This window comes from Scomber japonicus, chromosome 4 (assembly GCF_027409825.1).
Source record: "Scomber japonicus isolate fScoJap1 chromosome 4, fScoJap1.pri, whole genome shotgun sequence".
NCBI lineage: Eukaryota > Metazoa > Chordata > Actinopteri > Scombriformes > Scombridae > Scomber > Scomber japonicus.
In genome coordinates, this window is record NC_070581.1 from 18,390,251 (window position 1) to 18,411,731 (window position 21,481).

At 39.4% G+C, this 21,481-nt stretch overlaps 1 protein-coding gene across 1 annotated transcript in view; it reads right to left on the reverse strand.

The window, feature by feature from the left end:
• Window positions 1-17,233, reverse strand: part of LOC128357905 (chemokine-like protein TAFA-2) — a 40,995-nt gene extending 23,762 nt beyond the window's left edge. Inside the window, exon 1 of the mRNA XM_053318317.1 lies at window positions 17,134-17,233. Within this exon, the coding sequence (XP_053174292.1) occupies window positions 17,134-17,233 (100 nt within the window). The remainder of the gene's footprint in view (window positions 1-17,133) is intronic.
• Between the last annotated feature and the right edge of the window lie 4,248 nt (window positions 17,234-21,481).

Genomic DNA, 21,481 nt, shown 5'->3' on the forward strand with positions numbered 1-21,481 from the left:
CTGCATTCATCAGGACAGATCATTACATCCTTCCACTCCCTCTCCTCTCTTGCCTTCCTCTGTCTCTCATCCCATCCCTCACTACCAAATGAAAGGGAAACCCTGGTGTGTCTGAGCCTGGCTGGCAGCAGAGCCAGAGGTGGAAAGATGAGAAGAGAGAGGGAGAGGAGATGAAGGGAAAGAGGGAGGGAAAAGAAAAAGCACAGCCTGCTCTGACTGTAAATGGTGTTAGAGAAGACGAGAGTTTGTGATGAAGGGATGATTAGTCTCTGTTAGGACTCTGTTGGAAGGAAACTGAAGAAGCGCCATAGTTAGGCTATTAGTACACAGCATGATAAAACTTCTGCTGCAACTTTCAAAATTGTACTGATACCAGTGTGTCTGAACAGTCAGCCTACTGTATGCTAATTGCCATTTGGTACAGTTCAGATGAAATTGTTGATATTTTGCCCTCATTTTCTCCCTGTTCATTAGTTTTTGACTAGGGTGATTTTGCTGGCTATGTTGAAACCAGCAACATGCACAGTTTGAACATTGACAATCAAAATCATGATTTAAATGGCTGCTTGTTCAAGAAATATTGTTTGGTTATATTCTTGGAAATACTGTATAACTGCAAGGTGAAATAAAGAAGGAGGGATTGCCCACTGATGTTACTAAGGAATCCGTAAAATTCAGAATAGAATTCAAAATCCTCCTCCTCACCTTCAAAGCTCTTAATGGTCAGGCCCCATCATATCTCAAAGAACTGATAGTACCTTATGTACCTACTAGAAGACTGCGCTCCCAGCATGCAGGTCTACTTGTGGTTCCTAATATCTCTAAAAGTAGAACAGGAGGTAGAGCCTTCAGCTATCAGGCTCCTCTCCTGTGGAACCATCTTCCAGATTTGGTCCGGGGGGCAGACACCCTCCCTACATTTAAGAGTAGGCTAAAAACTTTCCTTTTTGATAAAGCTTATAGTTAGGGCTCTTTGAGCTCTTAACTTATGCTGCCATAGGCTTAGATTGCCGGGGGACCCCCACCCCCATGATGCACCGGGCCTCTCTCTCCTCCTCCTCCCTCTCTCTCTCTCTATCTATCTATATCCATTAACACTCATGTTCTATTAATGCATTCAATAACCTAAACTTCTTCCCCGGAAGTTGTCTTTCTGGTTTCTGGTTTCTGGCTCTGCTTTCTCGTCCTACAGGTAATCTGGGCCTGTAGACGACCGGATGACGGATTCCAGTCCCGGACCATCTGGCTCCATTGTTGATTTTCATTGTGCCTCTCTCCTCTATCCTTCCTTTCTCTCCTCTCAACCCCAACCGGTCGAGGCAGATGTCCGCCCACTTCTGAGTCTGGTTCTGCCTGAGGTTTCTTCCTGTTAAAAGGGAGTTTTTTCTCGCCACTGTTGCTCATGTGGGAATGTTGGGTCTCTTTAAAGTTAAAACCTGAAGAGTTCGGTTTAGAACCTGCTCTATGTGGAAAGTGCCTTGAGATAACTTTGTTGTGATTTGGCGCTATACAAATAAAGATTGATTGAGATTGATTGATTGAAGGAATCTAGTTTTGTTTGCACATTACTGTTTTTTGTCCTGTTTTTAGTGGTTATGTTGAAAGCAGAGTTTAAAGCATTTGCAAAATCCCTGCTTTTCAGTTATTGGTTCTCTTTGTCCAGTATAGGGCACCTCTTCTTTCCATAGTTATTTAGACTTTCAAAGCAGTTTTATATAATAACATTATTGATATAGCCATTAGTAATGTCATTTACTCCACCCATGCTTTTCCTGGACAAATTCAAATGTCTGCCATGTCTATTGGCCTTAAAGTCTCTTCCTCCCCACAGGCCAATCACACACGTTGCTTGACATCTCCCTCACTCTCCAGTAGTTTAACTGCTATTGTTAGGGCAGAATAACTTATAACTTTATCATTCTGAGTCCATAAAGTTTGATGATATGACACAACTTCCACTTGACTAGAGATATAATTAGCAACACATCTGTGGCTGTACAGAGCCTTTAAAAGCTCAGTATGCCCATTGTACACCTACACAGGTCTTTTCTCCTACTTCCCCTGATTAGATCTCTTCCCAGTACTATGTGAGCTTACATAGAATACTGTATATGAAGTGTGCTTGATTGACATCTCCTTTACTTTATTGTTGCACCTTTAAAGCAGGACAACTCCGAGCACAATTCCACCCAACATAAAACCTGAGCACACGTCTCAGCAGAATAACTGAAAACATATTTGTGGGTGTGTACAGCCTTTAAAAGAGACAGGAAATTGCCAAAAAAAAGCCTTTATTTTTTGCTTATCCCTTTGACTCTCACAGCCCCACATTTGGAAAACATTTTGTTTTTTCTTAAAGGAAATCACACACAAAAATGCTGCAACACAGCAGATATTCTGTATTTGCTTCAGGCAGCTCGTATAATTCACTTCAAACTCACCATGGGAGATATTAAAGAACTCATTGGCAGAGTTTCAGTTTGAGAGAGAGAGAGAAAAACAAGACAAGACATAAAAACACTATTTATTTGATTTACATTTCACTGTTTCTTCAGTTTTCTTAACAACAGCATTTGTGTTATTTTTCAGTGAGGTACAATCTTCAAACATTGCTCTGGAGCTTCAAGGAAAGGTGTGGGCTACATTTTTTACAGATTTATCTCTGTCTACACAAACACCTGTATGTTTATCCTTAGTGCTGCCCCCCTTACCACATCTCATTTACATATAAAAGGACAATGTTGTCAGATCTGCAGAATTTGGTTATTTATTAGTAACACTTATCAGCAAAAACACCTAATCCTGCCAGGTTTTGCCAAAGGATGGGATTTTTTAAAATCATTTGACAAGGTATCTCTAATTTAAATTCCACAAGAGCAATTTTGTAATTAACATTTTGAAGACGAAACTTTTTTCCTAATTATCAAGGAGGCATTTCCTTATTAATTAGGTTATCGTGCACTTCACGTATCCTTGTAAATGCAACTTTTGTTGGCACACAGCCCAACTTGAGCCCACATGTCACTGAGTCAAGGTGAAATTCATGCTGCCATTGCATGTGATCTTTGTTTGGACAGTAAGATAAGATGGTAAGAGAAAGAGGCCACTACACACCATGAGGAATTTCTTTAATTGCGTGTCATAGAGGTTAAAGCAGCCCACACAATCCTCAAATGAATGGTATCTTCAATATTGTGACCTCTGTGTAAAGCTACAACCATAGGTCATCTCAGATCCATTTCTATGGCTGCTGTCTATCTCAAGCACATAGAGTGTATTGATCCTCACAATGAGTACGATATGTACTGGCTACAGCCATGCTTCAGAGCAAAGACACTGTATATAACACACACACACACACACATACACAAAAGCCACACAGAAATAAATCGGAGGTCCAAAAGGAAGCCCAGTTATTTCTGGGAAATCTCTGTCGCAGATGAAAAGTAGAAAAATTTCTATTAATCTGAACCAAAATAAGCATAAAACACTCAGTGAGGGATTGAGTGATTTTGCTTTAATGCAGCCCACAGAGTATTTACAGTGGTGTTCTGCTAGGATTAGTTGTGTGTGAGAGGATTAGTGAAGCTGCATTACTGCTGTTTTATTTAACTCACAACAGCAAAAGACTAAAAATAAAAGCCTCTTAACCACATTTAGGCAACATGAGAGGCCAGGCCGGACAGTTAGATAAACATGATGTCTGTGTCCTCTTTAAAGACCTGTGCTGGAAAGGGACGTGAAACAAACACACACACTTTCTCACACACTCAACTTCCTGGACTTAATCTATAATCTAGTAATCTGCTGAAAGTTGCCCTGAGCAGCATATGCTCCACGTGGAAACACTGTGTCATATTAGTTAAGGCGATGATGTTAGTGAGAGTGCAGCATATGCAGATACTGGCAGGATCAACAGAGTGGGAAACTCACAGAGAGAGGAGAGGATTAATGCAAAAAGACAGCAAAAGAGAGAGAGAATGAGAGAGAGATTTGCAGAGGCAGCACATTACCCCCCCCCCTCTCTCTCTCTCTCTCTCTCTCTCTCTCTCTCTCTCCGTCCATCTCTCTTTCCTTGCATCAGCATTGATCACAGTACATCAGTAAAGTAAAGAGCACCCCATCCATCAGTGCATGGCTGTGGAGCTGCTTTTAAGCATACTAAAGCTGCTCTCCACAGTGTATGCACACATGCACTCACACAAAAAAGCACAATCATATGCAGACTGTTTACTATTATCAACATTAGCATAAAACCCACCAAAATAGAGGCACTGCTAATACACTGAAATTCTACTACATTGGAGACTACATGCTGCGATTGTTGACAATGCTGCACCAAGAAATCTTCTCCAGTAATATTTTTAGTGTTGCAATCACGGCCAGGGCCAGCAGCAGTCATTTATCTCTGCATGAACTTAACAGAAACACTACTGAAAGTCTCCTTCTAACAGATTGTTTTGAAAGGTAAAAATATGAATATGTACTTTACGAAGCTCTATAGGAGAAGCGCTGTATGTTCCGTTCATTTTTCACATAGTTTCAAGTGTGCCAGCTCTACCGGGAGAATGGCTATTCTATTGTAGATCCAGCCAACAGAAAACAAGCAACACTTGGGAACCATTCACATGTACCTAAACAAGCTATAGGTAAAGAATGGTGTCGCTGGTTTATGGTACAAAGCAGAATATAATAGTAATAATCCCTCCAAATCATTTCAGGTACAAATATGCACATGGCTGAGAAAACAAAAGCTTTGGATGGATGCCTGACTCTCCTGACAGGCTGTCTCAAATATCCAAATGGTTCAAGAGGTAACATGCAGCCATTCGTTTTCTTTCCAAACATCTGGTCATTTATAGAATCTCCTGAGACTGTATATCAGAAATGGTGTATATGGGGATTGAAAGAGGAGGGAAAACTGGGGCAAATGGACCCCAAGGAGACAAAGAAAAAACACTTTGATGTGCTTAGAGCTTGACTGTTTGTAAATTCTACAATAACATTCAGGGAGTCATGTTTTTCCATGTTAATTCTTAAGTATCCAAATAATAAAAAGTAATTCACTCATTGTTTAGACCTCGATAACAAATTCATAGTAAGGTTTACGTGTTTTCAGTGTGTCCTCCTGATGCTCTGTTGTTGTTTTTTCCATTTGAAACTATAACATTTGTGAATCTGAGCATTAATGTTGTATTTGTAAGTCATGTGATAGAAAGACAGGGTGTCTCTCCACAAACCTCGAAAGAATAAGCAAGTTAGACAGTGAAAAAAAATTAACATTAGACCCCTTCAGCAAAAGCCGGCAAAAGGAGATAATATATCAGTTAGTTTTCTTTTTCTTTTTCGCTTCCTTTTTTGTATCACTGCCCTTATTCTTGCTCCTGTCTGCACAGTCAACAAAAGAGAGCTTTGACATTTGATGTAATCCACAGATTAAGGGAATGGGAACATGGGAATATAATAAAAGACAGGCTGCATGATTCAAAAACTCAAGAAAGAGCTTATGGCCATAATAATCTATGGCAGATAAAATAATTATACAGTTTTCAGTTTACTCAAATAACACTGATTCCTTTTACTCCTGTCTGAGCTTACAAATATGAAACAAAAGAACATCATTAAACTTTTGAACTATGATACACTAAATTTACAACCAAGAATCATGTTTTCAGTCCAATTTAATATTAGAAGTGCTAGAAATGCTAGATTTTTGTGAAACATTAAAGGCATTTGAATATTTATTAGAATCACGTTTTTATTTTGGAACAGCCACTAATGAGCTCTTTCATTAGTATTTTCTTCTGTTGGGGGGTTAAAACCCCTCTAACTATTCATACCATGCAGCTAAAAATGCTCCTGTATCTCATAGTTGGTTTTTGATAATACTATTTTGTATCCAAAATCTGTGTAATGTATAGTTTTTTTTTGTCTTAGGGCGTGAGCTAAACCAACAACCTTCAAATCCCAAATTAATCTTTTCTGGTCATCCTTGACTCTAATAAAAGGAAGTGGTACGTATTGGTCATACATATTTCAGAGCATAGCTCCTCGCTTGCCAAGAGCTTACTTGAAAGGGTGATTCCCATCTCAATGTGACTTTCATGTAAAATAAAGCTAAAAGAATTGCAGACACAGAATTGGAAATTCAAATGCATGTATTCCTAAGACTGTGGTTCTATGAATACCAAAGGCAAGTATTGTACAAACACATAAGAACAAAACCGCTGCGCCACCCACCAGGCAAATACCTCTGGAGGACAAATTGGAAATTGAATCATAAACTATAAAGAGCCAAGGTTGAGTTCAGCTGTGGAAGAAAAGAGAGACGAGATGGAGGTGGAGAGGAGAAAAGAAAGAATGGCTGCATTAAATAAAAGTTTGCTCTTTCTCTCCTGCCCCTGCAGAAATTCATGCTGTGCTACCTGATTGAAATTTCCTGGTTTAACAGCTGTGAAATAAAGTAAAAGTTGGGAAGAGAGAATAAGAAACAGAGGGCAAAAGAGAGGAATTGAGTGGTAGCAAAAATACAGAGAGGGAGGGAGACTTGGAAACTCAAAGACCAACAGATACATGGACCTAATGGAAAATGAATTACTTGTAAAGACTGCAATCGACGCTAATTAGTCATTAATGTTTTAAAAGTATTTCCCTGTAGCTCTCTTGCCAAACTGTTAATCCACACTGCTGTTGTTACCCTCCCACTTCCACACAGTGGCTTAAGAAACTATACAGTTATACCAGGCTGGTCTATGCTGAGTTGGCTGGTGAGCTAACAGGTAACGATTAGCGTTAATAAATGCAATGAGAGGGCCCCGATGAGGTAATCTCTCTGTGCAGCCAGAGGAAACTCTCATTTACATCAATTAGTGCAAACACATAATCAGACAGTGACCATAGCACCCAAACACTGTAAATGCTTTCTGTGTTAACTCAGAGGGTTCAACTTTTGAATGCATAATGTAAATGCCTTTTGTCAGGTTCTATACAACTGAGGAAAATAAAAGTTGAAATTTGTTGATAAAATATAGTTGTTGGATTCTGATAGGATTCATTATGATAGTTTGTTTATGTGGTGGCTTTACCAAAAATAACTGTCTGTCAAGACATTCATAGAAGAACACAGAAGGAGATCTAACAACTACCCGTGAAAAAGTGATATTTAGAAATGTGCTTTTTTAATTGATCACAGTATGTTTTATATTTTTCTATGACTGCCCCCTAATAGTCAGTGAATCAGTGTATCATGTGATAAGCCTGATTCAACTCACATCTTCGAATTGCTGCCTTCTTTTTGGTATTGTCATACACAGGGATACAGCATAACAGACACAGAGAAATTGTTTCCTGCACCAAGCTCTGAACTCCTGTGGTAAATGCACACGTATCAGCGTCTCTACATCTCCTCCTCTATCCAGTGTGATCCACTCTTTGGTTGACAGCGCTGTCAGCAGCCAGCAGGAGAGACGCTCGATCTCACATTCCTATAACTGAGCTAATACCCGAATGCACACTACTTATTTCTCTGACTATGTGGAAATCTGACGTTTTCACCTCATGAAGCATGAACAACAGCATTAAAACGTGAGTCTTACAGGTAAAACATGAGATCCATGTAGGCTCTTATTACAGTTTAGTGTGGGGTGGCTGCTCTGCAGGTGTGCTAACATCCTAAACTAAGATGGTGAACATGAACCTATACGTTTCATGTAGAAATGAAACGCACACATATAACAGGTAAATGGAGAAGACATAAATACATGGTTTGATATGTGCACAGCAGATGGCTAGCGCTTAGTAAACTAATCACACCCTGGTGGTCCACTTTTGTTTATCGACCTGGTTCTTCAGGTATGGGCAATGAATCATAGTGTCTCCTAGCAGAGAGCTTCTCACTGTCTGTCATCACCTCTCTATTCATTTAAAGCACTTGGTAGAAAATAACAACTATACTTACATCTGGTAGAAAAAGACATTTTGGCTGCTTTGAGATCTCCCTGCTCAATATTACAGCAGTCTATCTGACAGACATTTGAAAATATATTTCTCATCTCCCTGTCCCTTGAATATGTGATGGAATCATGTCCAAGCACAAATAAACACAGAAGATTATCCTATGATAGACCACAAAAGGCTAGAGTGCTTGTAGCTAGTTATCAGATACACTCCTGGCACCTTAATAACTGAATACATCATGGTTAAAACAACACGTGCCTTACCAAGGACACACTGATTGGCGAAGGTGAGCATATGCAAATGTAGTTCCTTGGAATTTGTCGACAACACCGATTGAAGTGGAGCAAGGGAGAAAAAAAGAGAGGGACCCAGGGGCGATATAACACACATAATGATGAACAAATGGACAGATTACCATTAACAGATACAGTATCTCAGTTGCTGTAAGGCAATAGGACAAAGATCGTGATGTCGTCTGAAGGAACAAGTATAACAAATTGTATTTGATAATCCTGTGAGCAAGAATATGGTGATTTTTAAACATGCCATGACCTGTTAAGACTGAAAAAGGCGTTTAAACTACCATTTATCTATATTGTGTCTGTTGCATGTTTCCCATCCCAGATACTGTAGTGCTGAATTCTCTCACAAGCACCTCTTTTCTCTTCCTCAGTCACAATATTCTCGTCTAATATATCCAACAATTTTTAACACTGCTCTGTTAGCTTCAAAATTTAAATTCAGCCAGTGCAACAGCAAGTGAAAGGCTTAACACCTCTCTACATAATAATTTCATCACAGGGTAAAAGTTTGGTTTGAGAGGCATGTGAATAAAACTGTTGAATCATTGTGAACCTTAAAAATATATCCTGAAGGCAGAATGTCCAAGTTCTTATCTTGTATCCCTGCATTAAGTCTCCTTTCTTGGAATATGTCAACTTTATGTCAATGTATGTATAATTGTATCTATACCAAAATCTATATGTCTTTATCTATCTATCTATCTATCTATCTATCTATCTATCTATCTATCTATCTATCTATCTATCTATCTATCTATCTATCTATCTATCTATCTATCTATCTATCTATCTATCTATCTATCTATCTATCTATATGTGTTTGTGGGTGTCTGTGTGTGTGTGTGTTTGTGGGTGTCATATTTTTAAAAGTAGGAATCATAGTCACATACTGTATGTATTCAGTGCATTATGAAGAGCTTTTTGTTTCACAGTTTAAGGCCAGAAAACAGCACAGTTCAAATGTCTGCAGGAAAAGGAGGAAATACCTCTGCTTCAGCTTTACAAGAGAACGTAAAAAGATTACAGTGCCTCTTTATCCCACAACTATCACCAGACAAGAACACTTTTGGAAGATTCTTCAAAATCCTGGATTACATTCAGGGTTTATTTAGGGCTAATGCCAAGATTTATACAAATTTCAAGTATTACAGTTGCTTTGGTACATTTCTCAGATCAGAATTGAAATTCTCAAAACTACTTGTTCAATCTTCATATCATTGTGTCACTTGTGCACGTCAAAAAAGCAGTTTCTCATTCCTTTGAACAAGTTGCAAATGCTTTGGTACATCCATGCAAATGATTATGTACAATTCTCTGCTCTTTCCTACATTATCAATTGCTTATGTCATGTTGATCAAAATGTATCATAATGGGTCTCTGTTGAATAGTCTCACCCCCCACAATATTTAGGCATTAGTTCTCTTGCAAGTTCTTTTGCAAGTAGTCTTGCAAAATGGTTGAATAAGTTGTCATAATATGTCAAGCATATTTCTATACATTTCCATTAGACTTTTTTTCTAAATCTGTCCTGAATTGGTAATTTGCCACACTTCATGGGCTTACAATGGCCGAGGTTGGTCAAAGGGTGCAGCCAAATGTTGGGAGAACAACTGTGTCCTCAATCATTCAGACTTTTCGTCCACAGAACAGGTATGTAATCTAACAATAGGCATTGTACTGTATACTTTCTGTAATGCTTCATGCAATATTACAGTATTCCATTGGCATTTTACAATATACAGCAAGTATACTTTATACAGTGACATTTTATCTTACTCAATTTTGTGTTTTGCATTACTATATTTTTTCCACATAGGACTGCAAGACAACTTCACATGGGTGGCAGAGGGCTCCTTTTCACACCTGAACAGGAAGAGGCTATTTGCACCATGGTTGTAGAAAACAATGCCATAAGACCTAGGGAGATAACGAGTGCCATTATAGAAGACAACAACATCTTTGAAAACATCCAAACAGTCAGCATCTCAACCATTGACAGGGTGCTGAAAAGACACCAAATGAATATGAAGCAGCTGAACACTGTTCCATTTGAAAGAAATGGTGAAAGAGTGAAGGAGCTGCGCCCCGAGCGAAGGAGCTGCCAGTATGTACAGGTAAATGATTAGCAGCAGTAACTGTACCTCACAGTAAACAGTGCAACATCGTATAGTGATGTACAGTAAGTGTGACCTTTACACATTTGCTATGGCTGTAGAAAAGAAGATGCAATATGTGCTGTATACTGATGTATCTTGTCCAAAATGAAAATGCATGTAATTCATAAAACTAATTTTGTGTCTTCTGGATATAGCATATAATGGAACTGGAAGCAAGTGAACCACTGCACAACTTCATCTACATGGATGAGGCTGGCTTCAAACCTAATGAAACACAGAAGGCGTGGTATCATTGGCCACAAAGCTACAGTTGATGTGCCATGCCAACGGGGCAGGAACATAACTATAGGTGCTGCTATCTCTGAGAATGGTGTGCTAACGCATATTCCCATTATTGGGCCATACAATACAGAGCGTCTTGTCACCTTTTTAGACACTCTCTACAGGGATCTCATCCCTGAACCAGAGAGGGGTCAGATTGGAGATGACTTGCCAAAGTACATGATAGTTTGGGACAATGTCAGTTTCCATTGCTCAACATCATCAGGCAATGGTTTGCGACCCACAACAGGATGCTGATAGAGTTCCTCTCATCCTACTCCCCATTCCTTAACCCCATTGAGGAATTTTTCTCAGCATGGAGATGGAAAGTATATGATCGCCAGCCACATACACAGATGACCCTTCTGGCTGCCATGGATGCAGCGTGTGATGACATCACAGCAGATGCCTGCAGAGGTTGGTTAAGACACTCTTAAAGATTCTTTCCACGCTGTATCGCAAGAGAAGATATTCGTTGTGATGTGGATGAGAATTTGTGGCCCAACAGACAGGAACGTCAGGAGGTGTAGGAAGACTGCACTGCATGTACAGTTTTCCCTAAGGAGATTGTCCTATGTTCACATTTCTACTTTTGTTTTTTTCTTTGTGCTATGCAGTGCTGTCTTTTCCTTTCTGTATCGCAATGACATGGTCTACCAACAAATTACAGTACAAACAGTAAAGGCGTACATGTGAATCTCGTCCAGTCTCTTGCAATCAATCTCCCACATACACTAAGGTGTAACTTACAATTTACAATAATTGTCTTCAAAACTTTAGCCATAGTTTACATTAATAATATCTACGCGTCACTTTGGCTGCGTTCACACTGCAGGCCTTAATGCTCAATTCCAATTTATTGCTCAAATCCGATTTTTTGTTTGGCTGTTCATATTACACTTTTAAATGTGGCCTGTCTGCGGACTGGGATGTGAACAGCTCACGCTCCTGAAGTGTTGATCATTAATGACCTCACGCACACGAACATGGCAACAGCAACGGCTGATGAAGTTACTTGTAGTGTAATTTATGGTCTAATGTTAAAAACAGTGTGTGGCGGCAGCCAGCAAATTTGTGAGGGGGTGATGTTAAAAAGGAGGAAGAGGAGAAAGAAAATTAATACTTTAATGATGTCTTTATGCGGAGTATTAGCTGTGTGTTGCTGTGTGTTGCTCCAGAATAACGTCAAAGTCGCATTAAATTGTTCAGATTGTGGTCGCATTCAAAAAAATCCGATATGTATCCGATTCAGTACCACATTTGAATCATTATAAATTGTAATCTTGATTATTTGTCTCACTCTTAATAATTAGGCAATTTCATTAATTTGGTCTTTCTCTGTCTCTCTCTCTCTCACACACACATCTATATGTATATATATATATATATATATACATATAAACACTCTCTCTCTGTGTCTCTTGACCAGTGAATTAAAAATGGTTGGTAATGCCACGATATTTGTCAGTATGAAATTTTTCACATTTGTAATTTGAAGCTTTAGAATTTGAAGCAGCTTGAATCTTTCACAAGCCATATGGAACCGTGTTGTGGACCAAGCATGGAGTGCAGCTCTGCTGTGGAGCAGCCTCTATGGAGGGTAGACAGCCTGTCTCCACACATCACATTAAGAGCCTTTTTTGAGTGTGCATGCATGTAAGTGTGTGTGTGTGTGTGCATGTGTTTGTGTGTGTCTTTCCATGTGCTGCATGCCTGACTGAATGCACATGTCCCCCTGAGCATGTGTGAGAGTGGTTTAGTGCATGTATCTTAGCATCCCTTATATATCTTAGTCCTTACATCTCTATTTCCCCTTGTTGGCAGACAGAATGACTTTCAGTGTAAGTTAAGTTCTTAGTAGCCTCTAATCAGTGCCGATGTATGGAGATTGCAGTCTATAGACTGAGAATCAATGACTCGACAGTGTGTGGTGAAGTGATCAGCATAATCGCTGTTCCACTTAACTTCAAAATCCAAGCCAAGCTGTTTCTCCCAGACTATTGGCAAAGGCACCGAGACATTCCACCAAACCTAGACTTTGTCGACAAATACGATCTCTTCATTGCAGGAGATCTGTGCTCCCCTAAAGGTGTAAGAGCTCTGTGGTCTGGGTATAAAGCCTGCATTTTCCACACTGTAGTGATGTGTATAATAAAGTGTGTGAATAACAAAAGAAGACAAGAGAATAGATGGTTTAACAGATGGAGATGCACCAATGACAAAGGAGGGGCATCTTTTTCTGTTCTGGCCTTGCACCTCTCTGAGAGATACGAATCTGGAGAAAAAAAGCTGAACACACACACTCACGCACACACACACTGAGACTTTTTATGCCTCTTCTCAGTCCATTTGACTTCCCTTCTGATATCGCTACAGCTGTCTTGTCACATGCCTCTTCAATAAATCAGTCAATCAAGTTTATTTGTCACATCATATAAGATATAATCAGAGTGAAATGTAATCCTGCCAGTTCCTTCAATTTATGCATTAAAAATTGTCAGTGACCTCGTTTAGGATCATAGTGGCCTGAGCCTCTCAGTGCTGGTCTGGTGTATCCGGTGTATTTTCCGATTCAAATTGATTTAAATGATCCGATATCTATTCATAAAATCCAGAGATCAATCATTTCATATATGCCATTTCCCATGGATGTGTGAAGCTTTATTCCCATTGGTCTCACATGGCCAGCCTTTGGTTCTTCACACAGCAAGGTCTGGCCACGTGAGAGACTAGTGAACCTCAGTTGAATCAAAAAACATTTCCTTCTCTCTCTCTCTCTCTCTCTCTCTCTCTCTCGCTCTCTCGCTCTCGCTCTCGATCTATCGCTCTCTCTCAGAGACTGCCGTTATAGTTCGGTGTAATTTCGACCTAGTGTCATATGCACCATGATGTCTATCTATTCACCTTCTTTTTTCATTTAGTTGCAAAATAGTGGAGTTAGAGCCATTAGCCGAATGGCTTAGTACAGTCGCTAACAGGACCACCAGTGTATCTCGTAAATTACCCCACTACTAATGCCTGGATTGTTATCAAACTTCGTTGAAATCTCGCACGACCACTGAAATACCATGTGGTCGCGCGAGATTCCGCACAGAGTGCGTGGACCCGTTGATATTAAGGGTGATATAGTTCCTTCCTGCCTGACTTCTCCCCAAAGTCCACCAGCTCCTTAGTCTTGCTGATGTTCAGGAGTAGGTTGTTGTCTTCTACTCTCTTCAGGTAGGCCTTTTCATTGTTGCCTGTGATTAGGCCAACCACAACTGTGTTGTTAGCAAACTTGATAATGGTGTTTGAGTCAAAGGTGGCTTAACAGTCATGTGTGAATAGGGAGTACAACAGGGAGCTCAAAGAAGTGTTAAGGATGAAGGTAGAAGAGGTATGTCCAACTACTGTCACCACTTGGGGTTTGCCCGTCAGGAATTTAAGGATTCACATGAATATCTGAGCTGGTGACAAGAACACACATACTCACTATAACCTTTTTCTCAACTGAATGACTGAATTAAATTGTGTTGGTATGCTTTTGTTCGTGTGTGTCTCTGTGTGTGTGTGTGTGTGCGTGTGTGTGTGTGTGTGTGTGTGTGTGTGTGTGTGTGTGTGTGTGTGTGTGTGTGTTTGTGTCTATAAGACAAAGAGAAAGTGTATATGTATTACATGTGTGAGACCGTCAACCTTGAAGTGACCTAAGGGATTGTATTCAGTAATTATCTGATTACTCGTCGGTTTTTCCCCCACTCAGACAACCTGCAACTGGATAACACTGTAACTCCCTGATTACAACTTACTCTACAATCAATCACCCATTAACGGGAGCACGCAGACGGAACACATACCCCCTCTTTCCCGATACACACTCACACATACACACACGGCTGTGTCGAGCTAAAACCTCACCATTGTTGCCACTACAGTATTTACTGCCATTACAGGATAGCAAAAGATAGTCTGATATTTTAAAAAAAAACATGAAACATTCTTAAGTGACACAAAGACACGACTGCTAAACTTTTTTTTATCTTGTGACTTTGCTATCCATGTCTCTCAACCTGTGTTTTCAGTGTTTTCATTGCTTTGTGCAGAGCTCAGCACTTCACTGAAAGCCTGGTGATGCACCACAAAAGGTTCCATCCTCTCTCCATTTCTTTTCACCATCCTTCCATTTATAATAATACTAATACTAATACTAATACTAATACTAATACTAATAATAATAATAATGACAATAATGATTTTATTTAAAGGCGCCTCTCAAAGCACTCAAGGACACCTTACAAGACACAGATAACACAACAACAGTACATCAAACAATATCAATCATGTAACATTGATGTGGAAGTTAGTGCAATTTTGCAAAGATAAATAAATAAATATAAAAATGTCCTTGCCTTGTCAAGAATCTCTCTGTGAGAGGAGGAGATAATGCCTGGCAGCAACAGAACAGCAGAGTCAATCTTGCACACAAACAGACTCACACAACCACACACCCTCACAAATCCATGGTTATAGGTACTCGCATTCCAGCAAGGACACACATTTTCTGTACACACACATAAACTCACACAAAAAATCCTTGTAGTCTCTAAGAAATGATAACATAAGAGGAATTTTCTATTTCTGCACAGAAGGCCAAAGGACTAGTACACTATCGGTCTAAGATGGTGCATCCTTTTTAAAGAATAAGACTCCGACTCATTAATCATTTTCCCTTTCAGTCATCTGCTAATGGGATATCAGTGTGAGGCAGATGTTGAGTCATACAATACACCTACTGCAGTATAAATCAGTGATGTTTGACAGTAACAACAATGACAAACAAAGGCAAGCAGTTCAGCTGAAGGGCAGCTGCTTCACGCCACTACATGAAAGCCAAAGGCAGAGCTTAACATTTTCAAGCCATCACTGACTTTCATGAAGTCAAACCAAACTAAAAAACCACACAATCACTTCTTGATTTTATCCTGGGACATTTATCTGCTTATCTAGATCTGGATAGATAGATGCCCTGATCTATCTATCTATCTATCTATCTATCTATCTATCTATCTATCTATCTATCTATCTATCCATCTATCCATCTATCCATCTATCCATCCATCCATCCATCCATCCATCCATCCATCCATCCAGTCTATAGCAAGCATAACCAGTTTTTGTAGAGAGGGGAGGGGATAGAGATAACAATAGTGTGAAAAACAAGTTGTTCTCTGGTTTGGTTTAATTTCTATTTCAATTATTGCTTTGAAGATCAAAACAGGAAATGTTAGTGTGTTGAGAATGAGAAATATTTTATCTGCAAATAACACGTTTGTCATTGTGCATTTGTTAGTATCCTGATGTTACAATTTCCTACTTTGAGAACACACACATACACACACACGGTGAACTCCTGATCTTCGCACTTTGCCTAAAGTACTGCTGTTCTTTATTTTTGATTGACAATTGTGTCATGTAAATTATCTTGAGAAACTAGAAAAGTGCTTTATAAATAAAATTCAGTACTCCAATGCTACAATATACCACAACACCTCTCTAAAAATCTCAATGAAAAAAGGAACATTGTAAGTCTTATGAAGCCAGCATTTATTTTAATTTCTGTATTGTTTAGGTTTTCCTATTAAACTGGAAACTTTGTGTATATCTACATTTACACATTAACAGGGAGAGTTAGGGTTAGAACATCTCAGTTCCAAATCAGATAACCTAAATCTGCAGTTTTACATCTGACACATTGTCAACAAAAGACTTTAAAAGCTTCATGATGATAAACAAAGGTGTTCTTATTCATATTTCCATCCCATTTACTTTACTGAAAAGCATGAGCTCACATAAAAAACTCTTGCCCATACACAGGTAGCAAGTAGAATTTATTCTCCATTAAGACTTTTTCTCCCAGAGGTAATTTTCAGTTACACACAGGTGATCATTGTGAACCAGAGAGGAGAAGACACCCAACCCTCACATGAGAAATGAACTGTGAAGTAGTAAGAGGCCTCTGGGCTCAATCATGCTAGTGACTCAGTCACTTGGCCCACATGGGAGGGATATCACACAACCAGGGACTTTTAATCCATAAGGCTCCCTGCTCGCTGTCTGAGCTGTAACCTGCAGGCAATTTCAGGAGTCGCCTCACCCTGCAAAGACGTGAAAGCCTCTGAACTGCGAAGACCTTTTTTGTTGAGTTACTCATTTCCCTTGTCCTTTTATTGAAGAACTTTTTGTGTGTTCTTCCTGGCAACCGGCCTCTGTGGTCTCATATTTCATTGTAAATCTGACCTCTTCATTGCCTCAGGTGGCACGGGGGCCTATTCACTCCAACTTAACAACACGTGAAAAGAAATTGGCTGCAGAGGTTGCTGCAGTGATAATCTAGGATTGATGCAATACACTGCTGTACGCAATAATGTACTGTACACACTCATATATATACATCTACCTACCTGTGTGGCTCCTGTGTGCATGTGTGAGGGAGGCCAGACAGAGGGACAGCAGTAGACTCCACACACCTACTCCGCAAATGCAAGGACCCCGTTCCCGCATTCTACAAGAAAGAAACAAAACACACATAATCCATCAGAGAACACACACACACACAACCTTTTAATGTCTCTTTTTACCAACTGTTGGTGGTGAATAAATGCAGATACAGTATTCTGACTTTCTGCCTTTTTAAAGCACACATGCATAAATAGCAAACAACTTTCTAGGATAACTGTAAAACATATAGACACAGAAAGCATTCAAAGGGTAGTACTGCTGCCTTGCCAAAGAAAAAAAGTATTTACACATGGAAAATTATTGTTTACTGCAAACATATTCAACCAGGAAGAGAGATGGTGAGAGGACAAAGAGATAGGGAAGGAGTGAGGAAGAGAAACAAAGGGATGAGGGATAGAAAAAGCTGTTAGGAGACCAACATTACTTGTACATTAGATCAGTTTAATTTCCCATGTTGTCTCCAAACAGGAAAACAATGTCAAAACTGAGATGAGTGTCTGTGTATGTGTTTGTATATTTGGATGGTTGCAAATACATGGCATCTGCTGAGTGAAGAATACTTAATCCAAACCAAAGCTGTCCAAAGATTTTATATTTTACTCAGGTCTGATGAATGTCTGTCAAGGAAACACACACCGTAATAAACCTTAAAAACTAATAAACCACTAATGTTATATTTATCTTTAGTGTTATAAAATAATAATGATCCTGGGGGAGGATGTAAATGATTAAGAGTAAACACTTAAAAACATGCAGAAACTCTCATTCTGTGTCCTCCTCTGTGTCCAAATGATGCCAGGTGTTTACATTGAAGTGGCGAGCAGGGATGCATATGATTGAAACACTTTATATTCTGAGCACTGAGAAGGATGAAAACAGACAAACCTTGTTTTCTCCACCAGGGAAACTGTGTTTTTTGAGCAAGTTTGTGTGTGTTTGTGTATGTAGGTCTGTGAATACATAACTGCAGGAGGCTAGCAAAGCGAAAACAAATGTATGATGACAACCCATTTTAGCTTGAATACGCCCTGTTTACATTTCTTTCTCTTTTTTTTTCTTTTTTTGTTCCACAGTAAGTGGATGTACAGTATGAGTGGTCCAAAAGATGCAGATTCACCCTGAACACTGTGAGCTACTGCTGCTACTGTTGTTTGCACATTCTTGTTGTCCTTGTAGCTCTAAACTCTCCACACCAACCAGAGTTGCTTTCGGTTTTCCAGATTGAAGTGAGCATGTCATCGCCTTGTACATGTACAGTGCAAGGCAACATCACACAGATTTTTTTCTTTTGCACAGTGCTATTAGTATTACTCAAAAGAAAAAAAGGTGAAAAAAACAAGAATTGTCATTTGAACTAGAGCTGTAACAATTAATAATAATAATAATAATAATAATAATAATAATAGAACAAAATTAATCTGCAACTATTCTGATTATTGAATAATCATAATAGTGTCTTTCAAAGCAAAAATACCAAACATTAGCTGGTTGCAGCCTCTCAAATGAACATTCAATATTTATGTGCCATACATGATTGTAAACTAAATATATTCAGATTTTAGACTATTGATGGGAAAAACACAAAATTTTTGAAGGCATCACCCTGAGCTCTATGAAATTATAATGTCTTTTAGTGTGTTTTCTGATGTTTTATAGACAAAACAATTAGAAGAGAAAATAATTGGCAGATTAATTTAACCAAATAAAATAATGGTAAGTTGCAGCCCAGAGTGGGACCAGAATCAAGTGGCAGTACATGTAGTACCAAATCAAAAAGTAGATTTAGTGCAAAGTCACTCTTTAAATACTTTTTTGATGGTTGACTTACTTTTCTAATAAGATAGCAAATATGTTGTGAAGATTACTTTGGAGCTCATGTGTGATGACATGACATGCTCTTGTGTGAGTCTGCAAATCAGCTCAGTGCAGACACGATTATACACACACACCTGGTCAGGCCTGGGTATGTGCTGATGTGTTTCTTTTGTCCACATGTATTTGGGCAAATGTCTGTGTGCATGTGCGTGTACATGTGCGTGTGCGTGTGCACTCTTGCCACGAGGAAGTGTGTGTGTTAAGCCCTGGCTTGAGTCCTGATCTGGGTGTGTGAGTCATCTGGCGATGTAGCCAGGCATCTCTAGAGCTGGGTGAAGCTGCAAAGCCAGACAGGCTGAGCCAAGGCTTTTTCTGGTTAGAGGGCATCTCACACACACACACACACACACACACACACACACAAAATCAAACACATATATGCTTTATTTTCCAACTTGATCTCTTGTCTCAGTCATCGTCTCTCGTCTCCTCTACAGCAGCCTTCCTATATCCTCGCCTCTCTCCCTCTTCCTCCTCCTCTTACCTCTTTCTCCTGTCCTCACCTGTGCTTTGCAGAGACACTGCCTGCTTCCTCCCCAGCTCATTTAGACACACAGTGTTTGCAATGATGCAGTGCCACTTCATCATGGCTGGTTGTTTGGTGTGTCTGCTGCAGAATGAGTGGGTGTGTGATATAGAAATGGATTCAGAAAGGGGCATGAAAAGAGAGACTGAGAGACAGGAAGGAGGAAGGTTTGTGTGTCTGACTGCTCATGAACACAGGGTTCTGATCATCTAAACAGCTTGACTCTCCATCAGTATCAAACTCAGCAGCTGACAGTGATTTGTGCAAACACACACAAACACACACATATCTAAGCATAGTAGAATATACAAACTCACAAAGAACAGAAGCTTTTACGCACTGATAAACCAAAAGCTTGCATGGTGCGAGTTTAAGGAGTTTTAAATTCTTAAAACTGATTGTATGCGAACTGCTTGTAAACAGCCATGTTTCGACTTGTTTACATCTGTTTGTGTATTGCTCCAGTGCACAAGCATTAAGAAAATGTTTCCAGCAGCCGCTTGCAGTACTACAGACGTCAGATAGAAATTCCTAAACTCCTCTGATTATATCTGCCAGCGTGAATAGTGATAAGATAGCAACATTGGGTCCTGTAACCCTGGATGATGTAGCTATTATTAACAGAACACAGAGGAGCAAAAGAGAAAGGAAGAGCGAGGGGAGAAAGAAGTAGAATTGGAGAAAAGAGTGGTGGTCTCTGATGAGTTCTGCAGTCTGTTCCATCCCTTTAATTAGTCCCATTGGAATGCCCTCTCTGCTCCAAGCGGCTGATCAGCTTCCCCTCTATATCTCCAGTCTGTATTTGTGTGCATGTGTGTTTGTATGCATCTCAGCTAAAGCCGGACAGACATCTCACGGGCATAGGAGCTCTGGTTGAGCTCCCAACGGTCCTGAAGAAAAATGTAGTGGAAGTTCATTAATATTCAAGAAGTTTCCATTCCCTGAGATATTCGCCATTTGGAAAATGGGGTGCCTGTACTCTCTACATCACTCATCGTGCCAATTAACAGGAAGCGATTTTGCTATCAGGAGATATAGAGCGCCACTACATTACTCCTTCTCCCAAAAAAAAAACAGAATTGGCAGTGTTTAGTACCTGAGTAATGATTTTAATCAGTGTCAGTAAAATAATTTGCTCAAGAATTAATTGTTTTGAGGCAGTAGGTTACACTACTACACTGTAAAACAGCTTTAAATGTCACTGGTGATATAATGTGTCAAGTTAAGTGTAATTTTGTCTTTAAACATGAGAGAAGATTTCACCAATTAGTTGTGAAATCCTACAAGCTTTTTTATGTACAGTTGAGACCAGAAGTTTACATACACTGTATAAAAAGACATAACCTTTTTTTTATCACTGTCTGACTTTACATCAGACGAAACTTTTCCTGTTTAAAAATTGTCTAAAAAATTATCTTTCTCATTATTCTGGCATTAATATAATCTAATATGGCATCTGATATAAAGTCAGACAGTGAGAAACAAAAGGTTATGTGTCTTTTTATACAGTGTCTGTAAACTTTTGGTTTCAACTGTATGTTCCCCTGCCTGTGTGCAGGAGGTGTGCGTACATCTCCCACTAGCATGTGTATGAATTATGAGTCATAGATATGGATCATCAGAGAATTTAACAGAGATGACAATATCAGTCTCCTGTGGAGCTGTATTGCCGTTAAGGTCATCAGGATAAACTCACAGTAGCTTGCCACTCCATTTAAAGTCACTGTATCAAAGGAAGATGGAAGATATTGTCTGATATTGTCAAGAGGCAGCACAGATGAACAGAAAGGACACAGATATGATAGAAAGACAGAAAGCTGAAGATGAAAGAAAGAGAAACAAATGCAAACTGAGGAAGAGAAAAGTACAATGATTAGGAAGAGGAGAGG